Genomic DNA, 25,475 nt, shown 5'->3' with positions numbered 1-25,475 from the left:
AACAGACCACAGACCAGGAGCTCAGCAAGAGACCCATCACTAAGCAATCCTTGATAATGAAGACTGCAATTGCCCAGGCTGCTCTACAAACTGTTATGCTTTACTGAAGAAAAAATCTAAGCTCATTTGCTTTTATCTGACTATCCAGACCTATACACTTCACACTCCTGGAGATGGCTGTGTATTTTTAAAAACAGCAGGCAGCTGATTAAACTAAATGCCCCAAAGTATAGGATTGTGATCTGAATATATTTCCACAGCTGGCAAGCAATGATGAGATTAAAACCTTCACATTGAGAGACATTAATTTGGGTTGACCTTGATCCTGAAAATGAGAATTCTTGTTAGCAGAGAATCTGGAACCTACTTTCTAAATGGAATCAACTAAATATTTAGTCAACATTGACTATATTCTGTGGGAGATACAAACAAGTATAAAGGATAGTCACTATCTTCAGGACCTTACAACCTTACTAGGCCATCTATACTAAGGCAAAAAATAACAGCAGTGAACAATATGCAGTGGTATATAATAATTAACTTCTGATTTGTAAGGCAACATGGCATAGAAAAAAAAACTGATGTGGAATCAGAAGAACCAGGTTCAAATTCCATTTCTACAACTTATTACCTCTGCTACTCTTCTGGGCTTCAGTTTCCTGATTTGTAAAATTAAGTAGTTGGATCAGATCAATGGTTCTTAACCTACAGTCTAGCAACTTCTTTTATTTACAACTATATTTCAGTATTATTGATTTCCTTTGATTTCCTATATATTTTGTGAATTTAAAAACATTATTCTTAGAAGGGGTCCATAGGCTTCACCAGACTGCCCAAGGCAACAGTGGACAATGTCAAGCATGCCCAGGCTCCCTCAAGGCAGCCTGCATCTTCATTTGATGGCAGAGGCAAAGAGGACAAAGAAAAACAGGTCTAGCTTTAAGTGAATTTTTCCCACAGCAATCAATCTAGGTGTCTGAGGGTGTGTCTTCCTCTCTTCTCTAATCTCTCTTCCCCTCTCTCATTCCATCTGAAAGACATTTAAATCCAAAGTATCCCACTTCCATTTTAAGATGCTCTTTATAGTTTAATTATATTTTAAAACCTGGTTTCTCTAGATAAAAGATAACATTGTTTTAAAAACACAAACACACAAGAATCCCAAAGAGGTCCATGACACAAAAAGAGTGAAGAACCCCTAGACTGGATGATCTCTGGAGTGTGTTCCAGCTCTAATTCTAGGATTCATGATCCAAGGACAGTAGAGATCAAAAGGTTATGAAGGGAAGGATAAGTCTGTGTTAAAGTAAAAATAATGCCTGGCATCTATGTTCCTTTTCCTGGTTTATAGAGTACTTGTCTTATAACCAACCTATAAAGTAGTCAGTATGATTATCCTCATTCTACAGACAAGGAAATGAAGGCACAAAGAGGTTAAGTGATTTGCTCAGGGAAACACAGCTAGTCAATATTAGAGCTGGGACTCAAACTCACTGTTCCCTCTATAGTCAAGAAGCATTAAAAGGAATAATGACATCTAGGCAGGGTTTTATAGAGTGGGTAGGATATAGACAGGTGAAGACTAAGGAGAGGGCATCAGAATACTTTGGAAAGGATAGAGGAAAGAATACTTTGACATGCAGGTGTCCTGTATTCTAGTACTAGTTCAGCTACTAACTAGCTTCTCCTATCTAGTTAATAGAAATCACTTTTCTTTTAATGTCAGTTTCTTCTTATATACAGAAAGGTAATGGTTTTCACCTTTCAAATGAGAAATTTGTAAAGAATTTAGCATAGTGCCTGGCATTTAGCACCTAAAAGCCTATCCCTTCCCTTCCCCTTTGTTCCCCATTCCGATAATTGTAATCCCAGAAGGCCCAGACAGCTGGATTGAATCAATTAATCAAAAGTGTAAACAATGTGAGAATAAATTCTTAATCAATTTGAGAGGAATAAAGTGCTTTTACCATTGGATAAAGACAGACAACACCAAACGAGAAATACTTTGTGACTGGCTGAAAGAATCAGACAAACTTCTGGGCATGTGTATAACCCAGCAGGACAGTTCAGAAATTACATATTCTAGCAGCAAGCCAAGCAAGTGGTAATCAAATCCAATTATAAAAGACTCCTGAGAGAGGATTATTTTTTATTGGGAGGGGGTGAGGAAAGAGAAGTTTTATCTTCTCCCCCTCCACTTAAACCACATGACAACCTTGTAAACTCAAAAATATGGAAGAGTTGGAGTTGAAGTGGGCATCAGTAGCAGGACCCTGACTAAAAGCAGCATCTCTCAAGACTTAAGCACCAAAGAAATGCAGCATGAAGAACATGAGCCCTTGAGGCAGAGAGGTGTCAGCTATGGACCCCTCTAAGGCACCAATCCTCAGAGCCAGCAGAGAGCTACAGCTAAAGAGAACTTGAGTCTTCTTCCTCTGATTTGGGACAATCAGTTTTAAAAGAAAAACCCCTATTATATCTTTTTTGCAAATACCTTTTGTGAAAATGAATTAAGTTGGGCTGATTATCAATAAGAAGCATACTGACAAGAGCTTGTGAGTACTAGAATACCTCAGGCCCACAGTTACCCTACAAACCTGAGACTGAGTATTTGCTTACAGTACAAGTACAAAGTTAAGAGTCAACCCAGAAGGAGGTATTAAATGTATAATAGGCTAGATGGCCTCCAAGATCTATGATTCTATGGAATTTGAGGCAAGCGAAACAGTCAATGCAAAGCCATAAATGTCAGATGCAGTACATAGGAGCAAGATGAGTGACTAGAATAGTGAGGTGGGGTTGTTTGGAAAAGCCTTGGGGCTAATAAAATTCAAAAGACAGTAAGACCAGAAAAAGAATATAAGAACTGGAAAAGCAGAGACAAATTAAATATGCTAAATGTTCAAAAGCATAAAGTTTACTTGATAGCAACTTTCATTTCTATAGAGTTTTAGTAACAATTAGCCTAAAATAGAAAACATAAGTATCGTTAAACCCAATTCACAGACAGCAAAAGAGAATGAGGAAGATTAAGGGAGATTCAGGTTACACATCCTAACAACCAGAAGAGTTGGGCCTTGAAGCCATTTGTTCTCCCTCTCAGTTCAGGGTGCTTTGGCAAGTCAAGACATCACTCTTGGGATATCACCGGTCCTCTTCAGGAATGAAACAGAACAACAGCAGCAGCAGCAGCTTTCCCATATACCACAGCTGCCCCTCATTCAAAAAACCCATCAATAATTTAATTGCATACCTACTCTGGAAGGTCTTCACATTAGTCATAGCTTAGTAATGATAAACCAAGGTACACAAAAAAATAATGATGTAGAAAGGAAAACTAGAGTGAGACCATGGTATATACACAGATACAGATGTACACTGTTAGACATTGCCACAATCAACATTTCTTACAATAAATTAAGCTATTATAACCAAATTCAATCCTTAACTTCATTATAATGATATTACATCAATTACATGAAACCAGATGAACTAAGTTTCCACTCCCCAAAGGCTTATCTCAAAGGTAGAAGGGGTCTAAGAGACCATTTAATCCAAGTAGTTCATATAAGAATAAGAAACCCACCTAAAATATAGGAATCACAAGTGGTCAACAAGCCTTTGCTTAAAGACTCCTAATAAGGAGGAACCTGTTCCTTTCTTCCAACTCTTTCCTCTACCTTTGCTAAAGATATTTGTAAAAGCACTTAGCATAGTGACAGCACTTAGTAAGAGATATGTAAATGCTTTAGTCCCTTCTTTTTCCCCTCTTCCCTTCTGGAGCCTGTGTTCCAGACCTCCCACATCTCCCTAAAATCTGAAACCAGGTCCTAAACTGCTTTATGGTTTCTTTGCTTTACAATCTCTCCATTAAGTAGTTAATGGTCTATAAACAACCAGAAACCCATTAAAATGCTCAGTCACCTGCCCAGTTTTCCCCTCAGGAAATAGGACCCAGAATAGGCAAATTTAGTACCAGTCAGTAACTTCCAGTTGGATAACACTATTTTCCTAACATAAAAAATACATTGTTCTTCACAACAACCTTATGAGGTCCTTTGTATAATGTCTCTATTTTGTAGATGAGGAAATTTAGGCTCAGAGACGAGAAAAGAATTGTTCAAGATCACAGAACTATAAAGTGGCAGTGCCAGGTCTAGAATCCAGCTGTTTTGACTTCAGGACTATCAGCCACAATGACTGCTAGCCACTTTCATCTTAAAATAAACAACGGTCAGCCTATGTATCAGGTAAGTACTGAGAGTATTTTATGCTACACAACGGGAGAAAAATGTAGGGAGCATAGAGTAGACATCCCTAGAGGGCTGCAAACCGGGAGGGAAATAGGAAGAGGGACTCCTCCAAAGTCTGAGGATATCCTACACTAATGTTTAGCAGTTTAGGAGGGAGAACCCCAAAAGAAGAATGGTCGGGAATGGAAGCACTGCTGGGAACCTTTGTTTACATCGATATTCTGCCCAAGGGCTGTGCTTTCAGCCTAATGATCCGAGTGCAATTCAGAATTTCCAAACAGCAACAATAAATCACATTTCTATAACAATGAGGTTTACAAAGTACTCTCCTTATTTTCCACCCTGTGAAGGAGGTGTTCTAAATTACTAGCATCCTCATATTACAGAGAAGGAAAATACTTTTAGAAAGGTAACTGTGCTATGCTCATGAGGATCAGCCAGAATTCAAACCCAAGTCACCTGATTTCAAATGAAGAAAAATGTAAACTTCCTAAAATCTAAGTGGGCATATCTTAATATTATTAATAATTTAACAATCTAATTTAATAATTATTAATTTAAACATCTTGCTATCAATTTGTTAGTATTAACACATTAACAAACTGGTCAATAAATGCATTAGTAAGATTAGAAGATCCAAACATAAGTTTTGTAGATTTCATTGATAAAATATGAGAAGAGACATTAGAGACCATCTAGCGCCAAACCTTCATTTTACAAATGAGGAAACTGAACAAGAAAATAACACTTAAAAAAATAAAAACCTTAAATTAAAAACCAGAACAGGTGTAATGGTAAAAGAGGAAAAAAAAAATTCACTGAAGAAAAGAAGTCCCTAAAAAACAATAGATCAAATGGAAAAGGAGGTACAAAAATTCACTAAGGAAAACAACTTCTTAAAATGTAGAATTGGCCAAACAGAAAAAGAGGTACAAAATTTCTGTAAAGAAAAATAATTTCTTAAAAATCAGAATTGGGCAAGTGGGAGCTAATGACTCCATAACTCATCAAGAAACAATAAACACAAAGTCAAAAGAATGAAAAAAGAAAAGAAAATGTGAAATATCTCATCAGAAAACTGACCTGGGAAACAGATGAAGGAGAGATCATTTAAGAAGTACTGAATGTAAGAATTAACTGAAAGTTATAATCTTTAATTTCATTATTATGGGTACTCATTCTACTGATATAGACCATAATTCCTTCATGTCTTTCAAGATGGTGTTTGATAGTTGCTGGGTCTAAACAATAAAACAGCCACAACAACAACAAAGTCTCCACCATCCAGTGACCACCCTGATTCTGAACATTTTCAAATTTAGTTAAGCTGGTACTCAAATGACAGCCCCTTTTAAGCCTTTTATACTCTATTCGCTGAAAATCCAGTTGCTGAAGTGGTAACCTGAAAAAGAATAGATCAAGAACAAGAACTTCAGCACATCCTCTAGGAAGGAGCCACAGAAAGACATGGACAAGAAGTGAAGATGATGAGAAGGTCTGAGGAGGTACATGCTGTCCTGGTAAAAGTAACCACAAAGATGAAATTCTAGACCTGTCAAAGTAACATCTAAGTAGTATTACCACTACAAAAAAACATTTTGACCTATCTTTACAACAGAGAGCATACCCTTTAATACTTAAGCTGGTGTCAAACACAGACTGGGTCACAGGAATGCTGCCCAAATTAAATGTGTAATGTAATTAAATTTTTATGTAATTAAAATGTAATTTTAATGAAATGTAATTGGCAAATATTTAACAAAAGAGAAGTACAATAAAACATTCCAGGGTAGCTAGGTGGCACAGTAGATAGAGTGCTAGGCTTGGAATCAAGAAGACTCATCTTCCTGAGTTCAAATCTGGCCTCAGATACTAGATGTGTGATCCAGGGCAAGTTCACTTAACCCTGTTTGCCTCAGTTTTCTCATCTATTAAATGAGCTAGGGAAGGGAATGGCAAACCACTCCAGAATCTTTGCCAAGAAAATCCCAAATGGGGTCACAAACCTGACACAACAGAAAAACGACTCAACGATAACAACAATAAAACATAGATAATGTTACTTTTTGGGTTCCTAAATCAATATGTAGCCCCTAGGAATCCTTATGTATGGTCTTCAATTCATGTTCAACACCACTGACCTAAATCTTCCTTCAGGAGGACAACTGGCAAAAAGTGACTCTAGGTTTCATTTGTAAAAATCGACTTGTGGTCAGTTACAGTTGTCAGTCATGACTCCAAATTTCTCCTGCTGAAAATACAAGCAAAACCATTCACCAGCCTTCCCTGACTGATACAAGTTGAAATTCTGTCTTCCTTTTTTGTCCCCAAAGCAGCCATAAAAAAGTCATTTTTTTCTGTAAGTATATACAAGATGAGCTCTCTGGGGAGGCACCTAGTTTTCTTTTTGGAAGTTCTGCCACCTGCCTGGCAGCAGGCCCAGTAGTTTAGGTATCCTGGCCTAGATCTGGGTTAGCAAAATTGAGTTTATCTCTTTGAGGGACTGGTTTGGAAAATGAATGGTAAAAGTAAACAAGAATCATCTTAACTATTAAGGCTTATTTTTTAATTTAAAAAGATAGGATCCCTATCTGTAAAAATTAAAGAAACAGTTAACATTTGTTGAATGTCAATCCTAAAAATAATGTCTCATTCAAGAGCCTTAGCACAAAGCTATACAACAGTGAATAGGGAAATAATTGTTTCCTTCTTAAAAAGTAAAAATTAATAATACAAATACAAAAGCATCTTAAGACAACACAGGAAAAACCAGTTATAAAAACATTGTAATACTAATTCCTCTTCCCCCTTTAAGTGCTGTACTCATTTCCTTATAATATTCTTTAGAAAAACACAAAAGGAAGCCTCTGGTGTTTTAGGCAGACTCCTTATGCTAAATTTATGAAAAGATAAGGGGCAGAATTTCACAGATGAGAATAATTCAAACTTCAAAAAATGTAGAGCTGGAAGAGGTCTTAAAGACTACTTGGTTCACTCCTATCATTTTACAAATGAGATAAAAAGAGATTGCCATCTACATGAATGGAGTTAGTATTTACACCAATGTTTCACTTGAACTAGCCTCAGACATATATGTAAAATACAAACCACATGATTATTCTATCACTTTAGAGAGGGCCACAATATTTCTATACATACATATTTTTTTTCTCTAGTGCATCTTCAAATGTCTTGTATTAATTAACTTACAAAATAATCTAAAGTATTTTCTGATTTTCCCTTTGGTATCATTCAGCTTATGACTGCAATTACTCTCTTGCGCTTAATAAGTACATTAAATAATAAAAAGGAAATATAAATACAACAAAGTCTGGATAAACCACTTTGGTTGCTGTGGGCCACTGCTGAACCTTATAATGCCAAGTTCTAAAAAGTTTTCTCCCCTGAGACATTTGCAAGGGATTTCATTTTGTTCTCCAAAGGTCTCCTAACTCTGAGAGGTGCCAATTCATCCCACCATTCATAGATGGAAATAAGAATTTCTCATCCTAGAGTAAGTATTACAAATTGGATCCAGGATGAGTAGCATGAAGGGCTCCATTGAAGGGGGTGAGGATAACACTGCATAGAGGGAAAAAGACTGAAGTGTGGACTGCAAGAGTGGGGAAGGAAGAGGGTAGAGTATATGATGACTTTACCCCAATCTGACATCTCGTACCTTCCAATTCTAACTAATCATTCTTGCTAACTAGATACTAAGCTCTCTAATTCTATGCTATTCAAGGACTACAAATATTATGAGCAAAGCCCCAGTTGCTCTATCCTAGTTATAGCTTTGTTACTATAACTATAAGCCTGACCACATAGCATTTCCCATGCCAATCACTAGCCAAAGTGGACCACTCTCAGTTCCCCACAGAAACACTAACCTTTCCTACCTCTATGAATTTCTTCATACTTTCCCTAAACCTAGAATGGCCTTTTCCCCAATCTTATCCCATTGGGATCTTATCAGTAACCCTAGAATCTCACAAAACAACATTTTGTATCTTTTAAAAGTATATATAAATTTAATTCAATGAAATTTTAATGCATTATTTTTGTACCTATGAATGTGTCATATTTCATCATCATTGTGAATTTTGTATATTCTCTATGCACCCAGAACTACATGCTGTGTCCACTATTTAAGGCGGGCACTCAGAGAATTCACCTCATATTTCCCACCTGGTACATTCTTGGTCTTCAGATCAAGAATTCATCATTAAGCAAGATGAAAACAACTCTGAAAGTGCCACTTTCTCAGATCATTTCCCACCCCGGTGGCAGTAATTCATCATTCCTCAGCACCAGGTAGCCTTCTCTCAACCTTCACCCTGCTTCTCAGTGCCTAGAACACAGTAGACACTTAATAAATGTTTATTGATACTGACTCGGCTGCAATATATACTAGGTCCTTAATGTATGCTAAATTGAATTTGATGGTAAGTGTTTAGTAAAATATTTAATTGTAATTGAATTTTTAAATAGGTAGCTATATCTCATATTTTGAAAAACTTACAGATTAAAAGGTTTCTTTGAGGTCACTCTACTTATATTGAGTAGAAATAATTCTATATTGCATCAATTCCTACTGAAATTATTGAAGAATTATTTCAAATTAAATTTTAATAGTATAATTTACGAATTAGCAAATTCCAAATTAAAAGGAGGAATATGAAGGATTCATTGTTGATCTTACTGGTCTCTATTAAGTTATTATGCAATCTTTTCAATAATTTTCTGTTACATATGAAATGCACTTAGATACGTGTATACTTGTGCACCATTTAGATGTGTTGGACACAAGGAGGAATAAAAAAAATAATCTCTGACCCCATGGAATTTGTAATCTATTAAAGAAGATTAGACACATTCACAAATAATCATAATACACAGTACCATGTACGAAAAAATATAATAGAGACATAAAATTTCAATGAGGCCACCACAATTCTGCTGTAATGTTCACTGTCAGAGAGGCAATCAAGAAACCTAAGTTAAATCTTAGCTCTGCTACAAACTTGCCACATGACTTTGGATAAGTCACTTCTCCTTTCTTCCTCCAGTTTCCTGCTTTATAAAATGAAGAGTTTGGACTGATCTGTGAGCTCTAACATTTTATAACTCCAGGTCAAGTGCTTTGCGTAAAGTCAGACAAGGGGTCACTGGCAGCCAGGACTACAGCCTGCCTCAGAATTCCCCAGTTGCTTCTACTATAGCAACCTGCTTCTTTTCTTGATTTTCTTTTATTTTTGTAAAGAGAAGGAAAAGAAAACCTTTAAAACATTGCCTTTTGTAGGGGCAGCTACATGATGCAGTGGATGGAGCACCGGCCCTGGAGTCAGGAGGACCTGAGTTCAAATCTGACCTCATACACATAACACTTACTAGCTGTGTAGCCATGAGCAAGTCACTTAAGCCCCACAGCACAAAAAAAAAAAAAAAAATTGCCTTTTGTTGATCATATCGTATACCAAAACCCAATAAAGTCCCTCTTCAATGACTGTTGTTGTTTGTCCTTCCTTCTTAAAGAGGACCCATCACATCAGAAGGGTGACATCTTGACTTGCAAGTGAATCAGGCTGAAGTGAGGCAGAGCTGTGCAGTCTTCAGCCTTACTCTCTCCTCCAGGGTCATCAAACTCCAGTAGCAATAAAGAAGTCAAGATGAGTGGCAATGGCCCAGTATTCTGCATTAGGGATCAAAGATGGTCCAGATTTCTTGAAGCCTATGGTCTTAGAACACAAGGTCTGGAAGGTCCTACCATGCTAAAAATCCAGACCTAAAAACAAACTCTGGGGGCAGCTATGTGGCACAGTGGATAGAGTTCTGGCCTTAGAGTCAGAAGAACTTGAGTTCAAATCTGGCCTCAGACACTTGACACTTACTAGCTGTGTGACCCTGGGCAAGTCACTTAACCCCTCACCAAAAAACAAACAAACCAACTCTGTGCATTTTTCTAAGGACCAGCTTAATTGCAGTGAGGCTAATTACCATGGATTTTGCCCTCAGAATGAATTTTTGTTGTTGTTTTTACCAAGGTATGAAACCATCAACTAAAATATAGAAGAGTAATGATTAGCATAAGCAAGAGGGAAAACCTACAACCATAAAATTGCAGTTCTCTGAAGAAATAAATTGAGTTTTGCAAATAACTTTGAAAGACTTAACTCTAACCAACCACAATTCCAAAGGATATGATGAAATATCACCTAACAGAGAGTGATGGGTTCAGGGTACAGAACAAAACAAATATTTTGTGGATAGGGTCAATGCAGGAATTTGTTTTGCTTGACTATGTATATGTGTTACAGGGGTTTTATTTTTGTTTTTCTTTTTTGCAATGGGGGGTAGCAACTGGAGAGGAAGAAAAAAGATTTTTGTTAACTGAAAAAAATAAATTTAATTGTAAAAAGAAAAAACTAAAGTGAATCTTACATTACAAGCTGGGTGAATAAACACAAAAATATTTTCAGCTAAAACCAAATGGACTGTGATTCTCCTTTTTTCTTACCCAATTTATGCATTTTGTTCAACTGGCAATGCAGCAACAAAATTGTGTTCAATCAAACACAAAGCATAAAATCATAATGAAGCAATTTAGATTAAATTTTATGCATAGAAATGGTATTGGGGGGAGGGGTTGATTTTAAACAACAAAAGTGAAAGCACCTACTATGAAAACATGCAAAGTTGTCAGTTGGATGTTCCTGTCCAACACAATTTTTCAAAATTGAGATTAATGGCAGGGCAGTACATGAATTGCATATAACATAAAGATCTGAAAAAGCAGACAAGCTGCTAGGAGAAAAAAAAAACCCATCCATTTGTGGTAGATCCATAAACTCTTCGAGGCTGCTTTTGGCTGGCTGGCCAAAGCTTTACACCAATTTCAAACACAATACTTGAGTCCATAGTTAGAGCTGCCTGAGGAAACAAGGACAAAACAAACATGGTAAAAAATGGGCATTCTGATTTCATCCTTGGTTGCCTTAAAAATTGGTGAATTCAGTCAGATCAGTAATGCAAAATGATTGATGATAATCAACTATATCAGCTTTCCAGGAAAAGATGAAAAATTCAGAAAATGATTAGAATGAATGAGAAAAAAAGGTTAGCAGGTCAAGCATAATATTAATTATCATATATACTAAATAGCATCTTCATTCCCCAAGGATTCCAACATGGTTTAAATGCAGCCCAGGCTAATAAAAAGTCACACGCTCAGGCAAAAAAAGGAAAAATATCATTTCTCTGGCAAACCCTGTCAATATGAAACTGTGTCCATCAATCCTGAAATATTAGAACAAATATCTAAATAAAAAACCATTGCTGAGTATAGACCTTAGACCTACAGAATCTAACTACAGATCTGCCTCACTTCATTACATAGATGTCTTTGCTCTACCAATTTTTCAAAGAGCAACTCATATACTACCCCCTCTAAGAAGACAACTGTGGAGGGGTAGAAAGGGCACTAGATTTGGAATCCAAATATTTGACTATATTATTTACTACAAGGATGGTCTAGCAATTCTGCTACTTGTTAACCATGTAATCTTGGCAAAGACACTCCATTTATCTGAGCCTCAGTTTACTTATCTGTAAAATGAGAATATTACTACTTGCACTATATTCTTGGGTTGTCTCATCTACAACATCACTGATAAAGAGATCAAAAGAATAAAGAAGTTATAAAATATTAAACAAACATAAACAATTATTACCCTCTGAGCACCTAAACTATAATTATTTATCACACATCTGATCCAGAGCCTTGTAAATAGTGATAAATAAATGATTGTTGAATAACTGAGTGGTAATAGCTGCACACATTTTTAGAGGGCTTTCTAAAGGTTTAAAAAAATACTCTTCTTATAACATTGACAACAGATTGTTTCTTTCTTTGTACTTATAGTCCCACTGTCTGGCATATAATAGGTCCTTAATAAATAGTTGTTGATTGATTGATTCACCAAAAACTCAACATGATTCAACAATGTGACATGACATCATCCTTACATCCCCTAAAAAAGGAATACAAACTTGGGCTGGGCATCCAAACTGAGATATAGATGCCTGGAACCTTTGAGGGGAAAGATCCATTGTCTTCTTTCCACACCACATGCCTGCTACATTACTGTGACCAGGAACCAGACATCATATTTTAAGAAGTTGTCAAAGGCTGGAAAGTATACGGAGTTGGGCAAAAAAAAATTTCAATTTAATTTTAATGAAGAGGGAACTAGAAACCACACTATAAGATAATTAGCTAATGAAATTGGTGATGTTCAGTCAAGAGCATTCAAGACTTAGGGGGAGGACATCAATGGCGAAACAGAATATGAATACTATGAATAAGACAATATTACTGTATTACAAGAAATGACTAATGAAAAATTTGGGGAGACTTGTATGAACTGATGTCTTGAAGTAACCAAGGAGAACAATGTATAGAAAGACAACAATAAGTAAAAAAAAAAAAAAAAAAAAAAAGACTTTAGATCAATGAAGTGAGCAATCATGACTTCAGAAGACTACCCATAAAATGTGTTTCTGGCCTTCCATCAAAAAAGTGAAAGACTATAGTTGTGAAATGTGGCATACATTTTCAGAAATGAGCAATATCTTTTTTTTTTTTTTTTTTGCTGGACTGTACTTATTTGTTACAAGAGAAAAAAGGACTCATGATGAAAAATGCTGTCCACCTCCAGAGAAAAAACTGGTGTTGTTTGAATACAGACTAAAGCATACTATTTTTCTTCCTTCCTTTCTTTCTTTTTTGTTTGAGTGTTCTTACACAAAATGACTAATATGGAAATGTTTTACATGATTGCATGTGTATAACCCATATCAGATTGCTAATATATTGTCCCAGAAAGCAGGGAGGGGAAGGAAAGAGGGAGAGATTTTGGAAATCAAAAATTAAAAATAAAAACAACAAATGTTAAAATTTGTTTTTACATGGAATTGGGGGGAAATAAAATATTATTAAAAACAAAAATTGTTACAAGGGAAAGTTCTATTGGAGTTTGAGGTGGGGAAAGAATCACTGGGAAATGATACTGACATAAAAAAAGAAAAGAACATAAATAAATTTTAAAAAATAGGAACTTCAAAGGACACCAAGCTACCCTTGAGTCACTGTCATGTGCAAGAAGGATAGTTAAGCTTAGCCCCAGGAGGCTCCTTACTCTCCTTTGCTGGATCATCAAACATATGTCCCACAAGGCTCTGTCCCGGTGCCTCTTTTCTTTTCTTTCTAAAATCTCTCTCCTTATCACCTTATCAGCTCTCATGGGTTTATCATCACTATGAAGATGATTCACAAGTCCATATAACTACACCTATATTTATTCTGTACATACATATGTGTGCATTGCATCCTCTGACAGAATGGGACAGCTCCTTGCAGAGGGCTTCTTTCATTTTTTTTCTTTCTATTCCACATAGTACCTATCACAAGTGTTTACCATTCAGTAGGCCCTTAATAAACACCTGAGGATTTTTTAATCAAGCTTCTTAGAAGTCATGGGTACAAATCATTGCAAAGCAGGTTTCAAGTCTAAATATGGAAAAATTTCCAAATACATTGAGTTTTGCAAAAGTAGAATGAGCTACCTCTGGGAAAGAACTGAGGGCAAAATAATTAATTCCCAACCACTTTAGGTCTTCTAACAAAATATGGATAACCACTTGTTGGAAATGTAAGTAAGACTCCAAGAAGCAACAAGGGTTAACCTCAATGTTACCTCTGAGGTCTCTTCTAACAAGTTTCTCTAATTTTAAGTAGCCTACAGACAGATAATTAACTGACACTCTCTTTTCCTCAAACCCTTACTCCCACCTCTAATTTTTACTCTTAGCAAATAAGAATCCTTCCTATTTTGCAAAGAATGAAACCAACTAACATTAAATGTCTATAATCTCCGCACATCTCAAAACAGCACTGTTTATACTCCTGTTTTTTTTGTCATTCAGTTGTTTTTCAGACATCTCTGACTCTTTGTAACCCCATTTGGGGTTTTCTTGGCAAAGATACTGGAGTAGTTTGCCATTTCCTTCTCTAGCTCATTTTACATATAAGGAAATTTAAGGCAAACAGGGTTAAGTGACTTGCCCATGGCCACACAGCAAGTAAGTGTTTCAGGCCATATCTGAACTCAGGAAGATAAGTCTTCTTGACTCCAGGCCCAATTCTCTATCCTCTGTACCACCTAGCTACCCTGTTATATTCCTGTACTTCTCCTTATCTCAGAGAAAGAGCTGTCTCTGCCTTTTCACCAAGGCTAACCTCCTACTCTGAAGACTTCTCAAGTTATGGTGTAAACCCTAAGCTCTTAATAATTAAGCCAGTGGGCTGCAAGCTCTGGCAGCTCTTACAAAATCCTGAAATACAGAATCTAATGAAAGACTGATTTTGTCACTGGAAGACCTGCCTCCCTATATGAAGGATTAATCAACAGAAGGCTGGCCACCATGAGACAAATTTTTCCAGCTACAGGAATTCATGAAATTATCTTCTACAGCATGGATTGGTTTCAATATGAAATGGCAAAATGAGTACCATGTAAATTAAATCATAAATCCTTCAACTACATAATATTTTTTAGAGTATCCAAAAAATATCATTAAGTGTTATCCCTCTATGGTCTCAAGTACTGAGTCTAAAAATTGATTTTTTTTAATATTCTTTTTTTTTCTTTTTGGTGAGGCAATTGGGGTTACGTGACTCTCCCAGAGTCACAAAGCTAGTGAGTATTATGTGTCTGAGGCTGCATTTGAACGCAGGACCTCCTGACTCCAGGGCTGGAGTCACTGCACCACCTAGCTGTCTCTGAAAGTAAAATGTGGGTGAGGGAGATATAGCCGACCAAACTTGCACTACTTGTAAACTTCTTTGGATTGCAGGTAGGTTAGACTAGAGACAGACTGAAGATGGTTGGTTGCCACGGGTCACATGACAGCCGCCCAACCTCCCTTGGCAGGCCATATGCTGTGCAGGCCTGTAATAGACTCTTCCTTGGGCTTCACATTATATTTTGTTTTTCATCTCTCTAAAGTATTTATCATCCATTATTGTACACTGTGATTACTGATGTATATATATGTATTTTAAAGACTACGGCATGGGTAAAGCAACAGAATAAAATAGAACTTTTAAACATGATTCCAACATTTGCTAGCTTATGAAAATAAGCAAGTTACTTATTCTCTAAGCCTTAGTTTCTACATACGAAAAATGAAGATAATAATATTTGTATCACCTGTCTTAATGGATTGTTATGAAAAAGGCAGTATGTAAACCTTAAAGTGCTAAATAACTATGTTACACTTTATATCTCTCCTAGCATCTAGGGCCTGTTTCCTCTTCTATAAAATGAAGGGGTTAGAACAGATTATCTCTATCTAAAGTCTCCTCCAGAACTAAAAGTTTACAAATGTCTGAAATGTTTACTGAGCTGAAACCATCAGACGTCACCAAAACAAAATCTGTAATGAGCCCAGAAAGGCTTGACTCCCCCTACTCTCTTGGCAAACTTGGCTATTGTTAGGAATTCAAAATTACTTTTCAGCAGGATTCAAGCAGGTGTGAGGTGTTCATAGAGTTATATTTTAAAGAGAGGGAAAGAGAACAGAATATATTTAGAAGCTAGAAGGCATACTATAAAAAATGGCAGTGTTGAATATCAAATATTGGAGACTCATCAGTGAGTAATCAGTATAACCAGTCTGAAAGTTTTATGTGTGAAGATCCTTCACAAGACTTGAAAAGAACCTACTCATGAAAAATAGGAGACACTAACTGTTCAAACGAAACAGAAAATTTTTCTAATAAAAAGTTTTGAATTTGCCTCTTACAGCCCTTCAAAATTACAATCACAAATTGAAAGGGACTACAGAAGCTACTGTAAACATAAGGAAAATTGAGGCTCAGAGAAGTTAGAAGACTTGTCCAAATTGACATATCCAGTAAACACCTGGAGTAGAATGTGAATTCAGACATTCTGACCAAGAAGCCAGTGCTGATTCTACCATACAAGGCTGCTAATAGCAGTCAATAATATTCAAGATTAAACAATTAAAGTTGTTCCAATAAGTAAGGAACTATTTTAAGATGACTCTGGAAGACTAACTCATTTAAGTGCTCATGCCAGAGCAAGCTATAAACAAAGCTCACTAGATAAGTATTGCGGGCAGCTAGATGGCGTAGTGGATAGAGTACTGCCCTGGATTCAGGAAGATGTAAGTTCAAATCTGGCCTCAGACACATAAAACTTACTAGCTGTGTGACCCTGGGCAAGTCACTTAACCCCATTGCCTAGCCGGGGGAAAAACAAAAAAAAGAAGAAAAGAAGTATCACACCTGCATTCTCACTAAAGAAACCAAGAAGATGCTGGAAGCTACTATATAATCTCATCTTTCATCTCTCTTATTCTAAAAACACTTAGCAAGTAAACTGTAGTAAAGTTGAGATATTAATAGCAAAAAAGGAATACCTTTCCAAATTATCCTTCTTTAGCGCATCTTCATTGTTATTACTATTTTCTAATATTTAGAAATCATATTTACATATAATCACATAGTTGAGTAATTTTCTGTACATGCTGTAAAAATAGTGGTATCTTTCTAGAAAAAAGCAGAATACACTTCATTTTATTTCTGAGCCATTCTTGATAAGGTTTAGGAAGGCTTTATACATATTTGTTAAATGTTTGTTATATGAAGGATATTAAAATGAGATTTTTTTTAGAAGCACCAGTTTCTTAACTATTAAAGCTAAAGATTATCAGAGGTGAAAGAAGCCTCAGATAGCATCTAATTCCATCTCCTCCCCAGCAGAAACTTCCCTTATAGCATCCTTGCAGGGAACAATCTCCTCAGATGCTTTCAATGAGAAAGAGCTGAACAGTTCTATTTTTGGGACAGTTTTTCCTTATATTGAGCCAAAATTCATCTCCTCTAACTTCCCTCACCTTGGTCCTAACTTCTGCTCCCTCCAGCCACAAAGAACAATCAGTATTTTCCCTTTTTTATAATGACAGCCCTTAAATATTCCTGGAGACACCTATCATGTTTTCAGTAAGTCTTCTCTATACAAACTATCCTTTCTTCATTGAACTCTTCTCATGTGTAATCTATCACAACTAATTATATGATGATATACTTAGATATACTTAGAAAATCCCAAAGAATCAACTAAAAAGTTACTTGAACCAATTAATTTTAGCAAAGTAGCAGGATGTAAAGTAAATCCACATAAATAATCAGCATTCCTATATATCACAAACAAAAGCCTGCAAAAAGCGATGAAAGAGATACTTCAGTTAAAATAACTCTACACAGTGTAAAATACCTGGGAATACACCTGACAAAACAAACCTTGGAAGTATATAAACCAAATTATAAAAAAAAAATTTATACAAATAAAATCATATTTAAATAATGAAGAAATATTAATTGTTCATGGGTAAGCAGGGCCCATGTAATAAAAATAATTTTACCTAAATTAATTTATATATTCACTGTCATCCCAATTAAATTACCAATAAATTATTTTACTGTAATAGAAAATATAATAACAAAATTCATTTAGAAGAACAAAAAGTCAAAAATATTAAAGGAACTAATTTTTTTTAAATGTAAAGGAAGGAGGTTTAGCAGTACCAGAACTTAAACTATATTAGAAGGCAGTAATTATCAAAATTATCTGGTACTAGCTAAGAAATAGAGAGGTAGATCAATGGAACAGAGCAGACATACAATTTACAGCAGCAATTAAACATAATAACCTTGCATTTGACAAATGTAAAGACTTAAGATTTTGGGGTAAGAATTCATTATTTGGCTAAAAAAAATTGTTGGGAAAACTGAAAGTGGTATGGCAGAAATCGGGCATAAACCAATACCTTATACCATTTACCAAGATAAGGGCAAAATGGATACATGATCTAAATATGAAGATATCACAAGAACATTTGAAGAACATTTGAAGATACTACTTATCAGACTTACAGATAGGTGAACAATTTATGAATAAACAAGAGATAAAGAGCAGAATAAGGTGTAAAATGGATAATTGTGATTACATTAGATGTAAAAAGGTTTTGTACAAATAAAACAAATGTAGCCAAGATCAAAAGAAAAGCAGAAAAATGGGGGGGGGGGATTAAAGACAGATTCTCAGAGAAAAGTCTCATATCTCAAATATATAAAGAACTTTGTCAAATCTTTAAGAATAAGAATCAGCTTATTTTAAACGGCAGTGCACATGTAAGTAAAAGTTTGAAGAAAATACACAGAATTCTCCATTTTGACAAGTTAACTTTGAATAGTATTAATCTCAAAAAATGACCTCCTGGAGCAAATGGCTGACCTGGAAACCTAATATCTCAGTGCCTTTTTACTGACTAAGAACTCAAGAAGCAAGGATTAAGACAACCTCTAAGGGATTGTCATCAATTAGCCAAGTCATAAGGCCAGAGGAAAGCTAATGGCAGGATAAGCTTGAGGATTTCTCCCCAGAAGTGCATTTCAGTATTGTAGATGGAACACTGACAAGACTTAAAAGAAGATGAGAGGAAGTTTGGTAGAACTACTAGATCTGACTTAAAATCACACCTCTGATACATGCCAGCTATGACTCTGGACAAATCATTTTCAATGTAATTCTCTAAAACTACAAGTTATACTACAACGACTGCAAATCTATATTCACAGAGTTCCGTTCAACAAGGAAATCACATGTTTAAATAAACACACACGCACACAGGCACAGTGTAGGCTAGTGATAGGAGTACTAAACCTAGAGTCAGAAGACCTAGATTCAATTCCTGACTCTAATATTTCCTAGCTCCGTGACTATAAGCAAAACACTTAACTTCTCAAAGCCCTGGTTTCCTCACCTATAAAACAGGGAAAAAATACTTACACTCTCAATCTCACAAAATTCTTCTAAGGGCAGCAACTTTGTAGTCGTTAAAGGGTTATAAGGGTGTAAGCTATTCATGCTACCTTTGGGATCCAATTATTTTCCATCCATTCAATATGCAAGATGATGTCCCAAGGGGCATTTAGGTGGCCCAGGAGATAAAGGATCAGATCTGGAATCAGGAAGACCTGAGTTCAAATCCAGCCTCACATACTTATTAGCTTAAATGGAGATAATAATAGTACTTTCCTGCCAGGGTTGTTGTGAGGATAAAATAATATTTATAAATGTATTTTTTTTAATTTAAATACTATACAAATGCTAGATTTGATGAAGAGGAGAAGGATGACAATGAGAAGGAAGATGACAATAAAATGTTGACATGCATGACAGGAAAAAATGGAAAAATCTTTAGGGCCAAATTCAACTTAATTCAACAAATATTTAGTAAGTGCTTACCACAGTCAGGGAACAGAGCCATTTTAAGTCTAAAAGCCAATTCTTTTTAATCCAAATGCCTCTATATTTGAGTTGCTCTCAAATACAAGCAAACTCCCTAAAACAAGATCTAGTTGGAAGGTATGTGTGTGTGTGTGTATGTGTATGTGTACAATGAAAAATGATTAAATAAAATTATTATAAATTGAAGTTATTAATTTACTGAGAAAGGTCTTTTTGTTCCTTTTTTTTTTTTGCATTTCTTTTTATTCCAATCAGGATGTTGTATTCATTTTTATCACTGTCCTTTCTGTCTTAGGTCCCATTCATCATCCTCCTCAAAGGCCATACTCAAAGCTTGTTCAAATGCAGGGTGGGAGTGGAAGTGAGGGTAGGGAAGAGGGAAGAGGGAAGAGGAAAAATCTGTCCTATCTTCAGACCAATATAATAGGTTTCATATCTGAAACTGTCCAAGTCACAAGACACTAAAGCTTGATAGCAATTACTTTCCTCAAATTTATAACATGTTCAAAGGTTGTGAGATAACGAGTTTTGCCACAGAAAAGTAATTATATTATAATACACAGATTACTGCCTGCGTCCCAGTACCATACCCCAGCCCCAAACAAACTTTGCCTGATAAAAATTTACAGAGACACAAAAAGGGTAAGCTGCCCAAAAAAAGGTAGATCTCTTGTCTAGAAATCACTTACTTTTACATGGCTGAAATCACCAGTCTTGCTACCTTCTGGTGGATTCACTGGTTTGCTGTCAACTCGAGGCTTGACAACCTGTCGAAAAGGACTGGAAAGAGGAAGACCACTAACGCTGATTCCATCTAGAAAAAAAAGGAGGAAAAACATGCTCATGAGTCTCAGGTAGATAGGATACATTTTGGTTCACTTACAGTTCTCCCTACACAACATTTCCTCTCCTACACCTGTATCTTTACAGAGTTCATACCCTACATCAAGTATTAATTCATTCCTCACCCCACTTCTTGAGAGTCCTAGCTTTTATCAAGGTTCTGCTCAAGTACTCTCCTATATATGACCTTTCCTAATTTGTCACAGTGTTTGCAACATCTTTCTGGACAGAAATAATCACTTTGTACTTATTTTGTATATTTTATTCACTTATCTGTGCATGTTTGAGAGAGAGAAAGAGAGAGTGAGAATGCTATCAATCGATCAGTCCATCTGGAAGGGGTTTCCAAACATGAACAGATATTAGAGAGCTTCAAACTTAGGCAGATAAATAGACAGATATCAATCTATCTATATATGTTTGAACCTCTCTAATACACTTATAATACTGTATTATACTTGTTTCTAGTTCCCTACCAATTGGTAAGCACTATGACAGCAGGGATTATTTGTTATCTAAAAGTTGTATCTCTCCTAGTACTTGGAACTATTTGTAATTTAATTTACATATATATATGTATACATATGCATGTTATACACACATATATGTGTATTTTGTTATTCACATCCAACTCTTCACGTCCCCATGTGGGGTTTTCTTGGCAAAGATACTGGAGAGGTTTGCCATTTCCTTTTCCAGCTCATTTTACAGATGAGGAAACTAAGACAAATAGGGTTAAATGCTTTGCCAGAACCACACAATTACTAAGTATGTGAGACCAGATTTAAATTCAGAAAGAAGAGTCTTCCTGATTCCCAGTCCAGTGCTCTATCCATTATACAACCTAGCTGCCCCCATATTTCTCCCTCCCTCTTCCTCTCTCTCCCTCCCACCCCCCCTTTTCTCTCTCCTCTCTCTCTTCACATATATGTATATATACATATATACACACACATATATGCAAACAAAATAGACATAGACATATAAGACATACATGTATATACACATACACCCAGGATAGACAGATAGATAGATAGATAGATAGATAGATAGATAGATAGATAGATAGAGGTCCCTGGGGGCAAGGCCTTTTTTTCTTTGTAGTTCCAATACCTAACGTAAGTAAAGGTTTAATAAATGTTTGATGAATGAATGAATGAACATATGAAGAAAACACTTCACACAATGAATAGAGGGAGCCTTTAATGGGCAATAGTAAGAATGCTGCGGTAACTACCTGTCCTTGAGGTCAGTGTTTAATGTTATACAAGTATTTGCAAGGACACAGAATGCTTAGAGCAGAAAACAAGCTAGTCCCTGGATGGGTGTTGTTGTTTGTCCTTCAATTTTGAAAGGGACCAGTGACATCACAGGTGATGTCTTGACTTCCCTGGGAATTGGATTTAAGTGCGGCAGAGTTACACACAGTCATCGACTTCACTCTCTCTTCCAGAGACAATGAAGTCCAGTGGCAAGACAAAAGTCAAGAGGCGGGGCAATGGCCCGGGATGCAGTGAATGAACTTGGTGTCTTAGATGTCTGACCAAGATCTACGCACTCCACAATGCTTGCTTCAGCTGCCTTCATACCCGTTGGAACAAATTGTTCTCATCTGCCCATTCCACCAAGAAAAGTCTTCACATGATTGGGGCAGACACCCCTCAACTTATTGAAGTATTCCCTTTGGTTACCCTCAGTTTAGCCCATCTGCTGAGATGGTTTACCAAGGTGTGGTCGCTGTACACACTACAGCTTCTTTGGAGTCACAAATGAGAGTTTTGTGCCAGGTAACTGAGCGCCAGGTAGATACCAACAGTGGTGAAGCAGCCCTTAAAAGGGCTTGGCATGTCCTAACACCAGATGTTCTTGTCCTCCTTGAACACCTCATCCACCTCCTAGATGGGTCTCCCAAGTATTTATATCACAAAGCACAGAAGAGAGAAATCTGCTGAGGTAGATGTAAGGATAATAATGTACAATGGTGATATGGAGACCTGTTTAGCTCTTACTTTTTCTTTTTTTTTTTTTTTTCTGCCACGGAGAATGACCTTCAGTTCAGGGAAGGCAGAATTTAAATGGCTAATAAGTAGCTAAAACTCAAGATATGTATGGAGATCATCAGAAAGCATTCAGCTGCCTTTGAAGAGTTCAAGTTATCAGTCCTAAAGTACCAAAAGAATTGAGAGATGTGTTTGCTGAGCTACTGCCAGTGATCTTAGAAAGATTACCAATAATATGAGAAGTGCTAAAGAGTTAGAGGGCAAGGGTTGTAACAGTTTTTAAAAAGGAGAAAAGTAAGAAGAATTTACTAGAGTCTGTAAACTATGGACCAATTCCTTGCAAAATTTGAAAATAAATTACTTAAGAGATGGTTAGTAAACATCTAAAAGAGGGAACAATAACTTCAAAAAGTCAGAATTACTTCATCCAGATCAGTACATATGATGCTAACTTTTTTTTCACAGTTATTACAGTGGTAGATCAGGACAGTTTAATTTTAACATAACACTGAACAAGCTTTCCATGCTATTTGTATGGAATGATACATACATGAGGGTTAAAAAAAAAAAAAGCACAATTGCTTGGATACATAACTATCTGAATAACCAGACCCAAAAAGCAGTCTTCAATGGTTCAATGTCAACGTGGAAAGAGAAACCTATTGTCCCATGGTTTTGTGATTGGCACTGGTCTTGTATTTAAAAATACATTTTTGTCATTGTCTAGGGAAATGAAATGAATGGCATGCTTAACAGATTTGCATTTAACTATGACAGAAAGGAAAGAGAGCTAATACACTAGATAATAAGATCAGGATCTAAACAGACCTTGAAGAACCATACTAGCTAATTACAATTAAACACATCATCAGAAGGTTGTCCAACTAATGGGATTTTGGCCATAGTAACTCATTAAATCACATAATAAGGCATGAAAACTATAATCTGCATCAACAGAGGGTGTAATTGCACCCATGTCATTGCAGATATTTGAAGTTCTTTAATGTCAGAAGAGAAAACACTGCTAACATAATTTTTTTCTTTCATATATAAATCCTATTGATTGTGGCATAGAATCCTAGGGTTCAAGAGAACAGTTTCTGCATGGCTAGTTTATTGCTTTCTTCAACTATTTATATAATTTGTATGGTTTCATCAACCTAAATGGTGTTTGCCTTGGATTATAACCTTCAGATCATCTGAGTGATTTTCTTTATACAAGTCCTAGCACAGATTCATTCAATTTAAATCAGTAATAATTCAATGAATATAGTTATTTGTAAGGCACTATACTCATAATAGGGGAGATAGAGAGATGACTAAGATGTGGTCTTTTATTTCAAATATAGTACTGAAGATGAGATGTGTCAATACCTATAATACCAGTTAAGATGTTTCTAAAAAATTATAAAAAAGTGGCACAAAGAAAGAAACCTAATCTCTGGCTCTAGGGAAAAGAGAGACATTTCAGGTGGCCCTAAAGGCATTGGAAGATTATAAGAAGCCAGAAGATAAAGTGAGAAGAGCACTGGATTTGGAATAAGATAACCTAGCTTTAAATTTTGGCTCTGACATATATCTTTGTAACCTTGAACAAATCAAATAATGTCTCTGGGTCTCTGTTTCTTTGTCTGTCAAAAGAAAGGGTTGGGAAAAAAAAGAAAGTTGGAAGCATGCGTGCTCTAAATCTATGATTCTATAATCTTAAGATACAGAAATTCAGGAGAAGATCCTTTCAGGTAGAAAGAGTAGTGAGCAAAAACAAAGAGCTTTAAAAAAAACTGGGCACAGTTAGGGAGTGGCATATTGTTCATTTTAATAGGAATATAGGATAGCTGATGAGGAAGAGTGAGAAAAACAACTGGAAAGATAAGTGAGGGCCATATCTTAGAAGACTTTGAATTCCAGGGTTTGAAGATGAAACTTCACATAGCAAGCAACAGGTAATCACTAAAGATCCATAATGAGAACAGCTGCCTGATCAGAGTGACGAATTAGAAGAAGGTTGTTCCAATTTCGGTATGTAATTGGAATGAGAGATGTGAAAGAAAAGATTTGAGCCAAGACTAGTGGTAAGAAGGCTGGGTCAGGAAACTATTGCAGTAGTTTCTCAAGTAAAAAGTAATGAGCCATAAAATAATGCAGAAACAAGAGGGATGAAAATCAGGGACGAGATGGTACAGACTTACAGAAACTCTAGAGGCAGCATGGTAGAGTGGAAAAAACACTACAGTGGAGGCAGAGGACAGGGATCAAATCTTGCTTCTCCTACTTACTATCTGTGTGACCTGTGGCAAGTCACAACCTCCCTGGGCTTCATTTTTATGATCTGGACTTAGGGCTCCCTCACTAGGTCTCTTCTAACTCTGAATGTACGAACAACAGAAATGGACTAATAATTTACACTTATACAGTGCTTTAAAACTGACAAAACACTTCTCTCAGAACAGCATTGAGTTAAGTAGCACAAGTATTATTGTCCTGATCCGTAAGATGCAGACTTCACAAGGCTAAGCAGCTTATCTAGAACTATACAACTACTGAATATTAAAGTCAGGATTTGTATAATAAAAAGTTACTCCTGACTCAAAGTCCTGAAGCTTTTTTGCAAAAACATGCAACCCTTTGTAGCAGTACAAGGACAGTGGACAAAATGGATAGACAAGACACAACTAATTAGATAAAGGGGACAAAGGAAAAGGAGGACTTAGGGATTTTCACAATCTGAAGCCCAGGTAACTGAGAGAGCAGCTCATTACCAGATAAGGAAAATAATAAAAGATGTATCATTTTTGAGGGAAATAAGTAACTTTTTGAAAAATAATGTTTTTAGAGGATATAGTTCTATAAATTTAAAAGGTGGCACTAAAGCACAGCTAACTGGAATTCTTGCCCAAACGGCTTCCCTGTAGGAGACAAAAGAGCTGAAAAACAGAGATAATTAAGAAAATCAGAGGTTGGCTCAGACTTCTCATCTTTCC

The 25,475-nt window shown here is 36.1% G+C and overlaps 1 protein-coding gene across 2 annotated transcripts in view; it reads right to left on the bottom strand.

The window, feature by feature from the left end:
- TRAPPC9 (trafficking protein particle complex 9) overlaps positions 1 to 25,475 on the bottom strand; it is a 964,950-nt gene that overhangs the window by 627,690 nt on the left and 311,785 nt on the right. For both annotated transcript variants that reach the window (XM_027844988.1, XM_027844994.1), the window contains one exon: positions 20,341 to 20,465. In XM_027844988.1, the coding sequence (XP_027700789.1) occupies positions 20,341 to 20,465 (125 nt within the window). The remainder of the gene's footprint in view (positions 1 to 20,340; positions 20,466 to 25,475) is intronic.

The sequence above is a fragment of the Vombatus ursinus genome, unplaced genomic scaffold (genome assembly GCF_900497805.2).
Source record: "Vombatus ursinus unplaced genomic scaffold, bare-nosed wombat genome assembly UNPS02005236.1, whole genome shotgun sequence".
Taxonomy (NCBI): domain Eukaryota; kingdom Metazoa; phylum Chordata; class Mammalia; order Diprotodontia; family Vombatidae; genus Vombatus; species Vombatus ursinus.
This window is presented reverse-complemented; position numbering and strand designations above follow the sequence as displayed.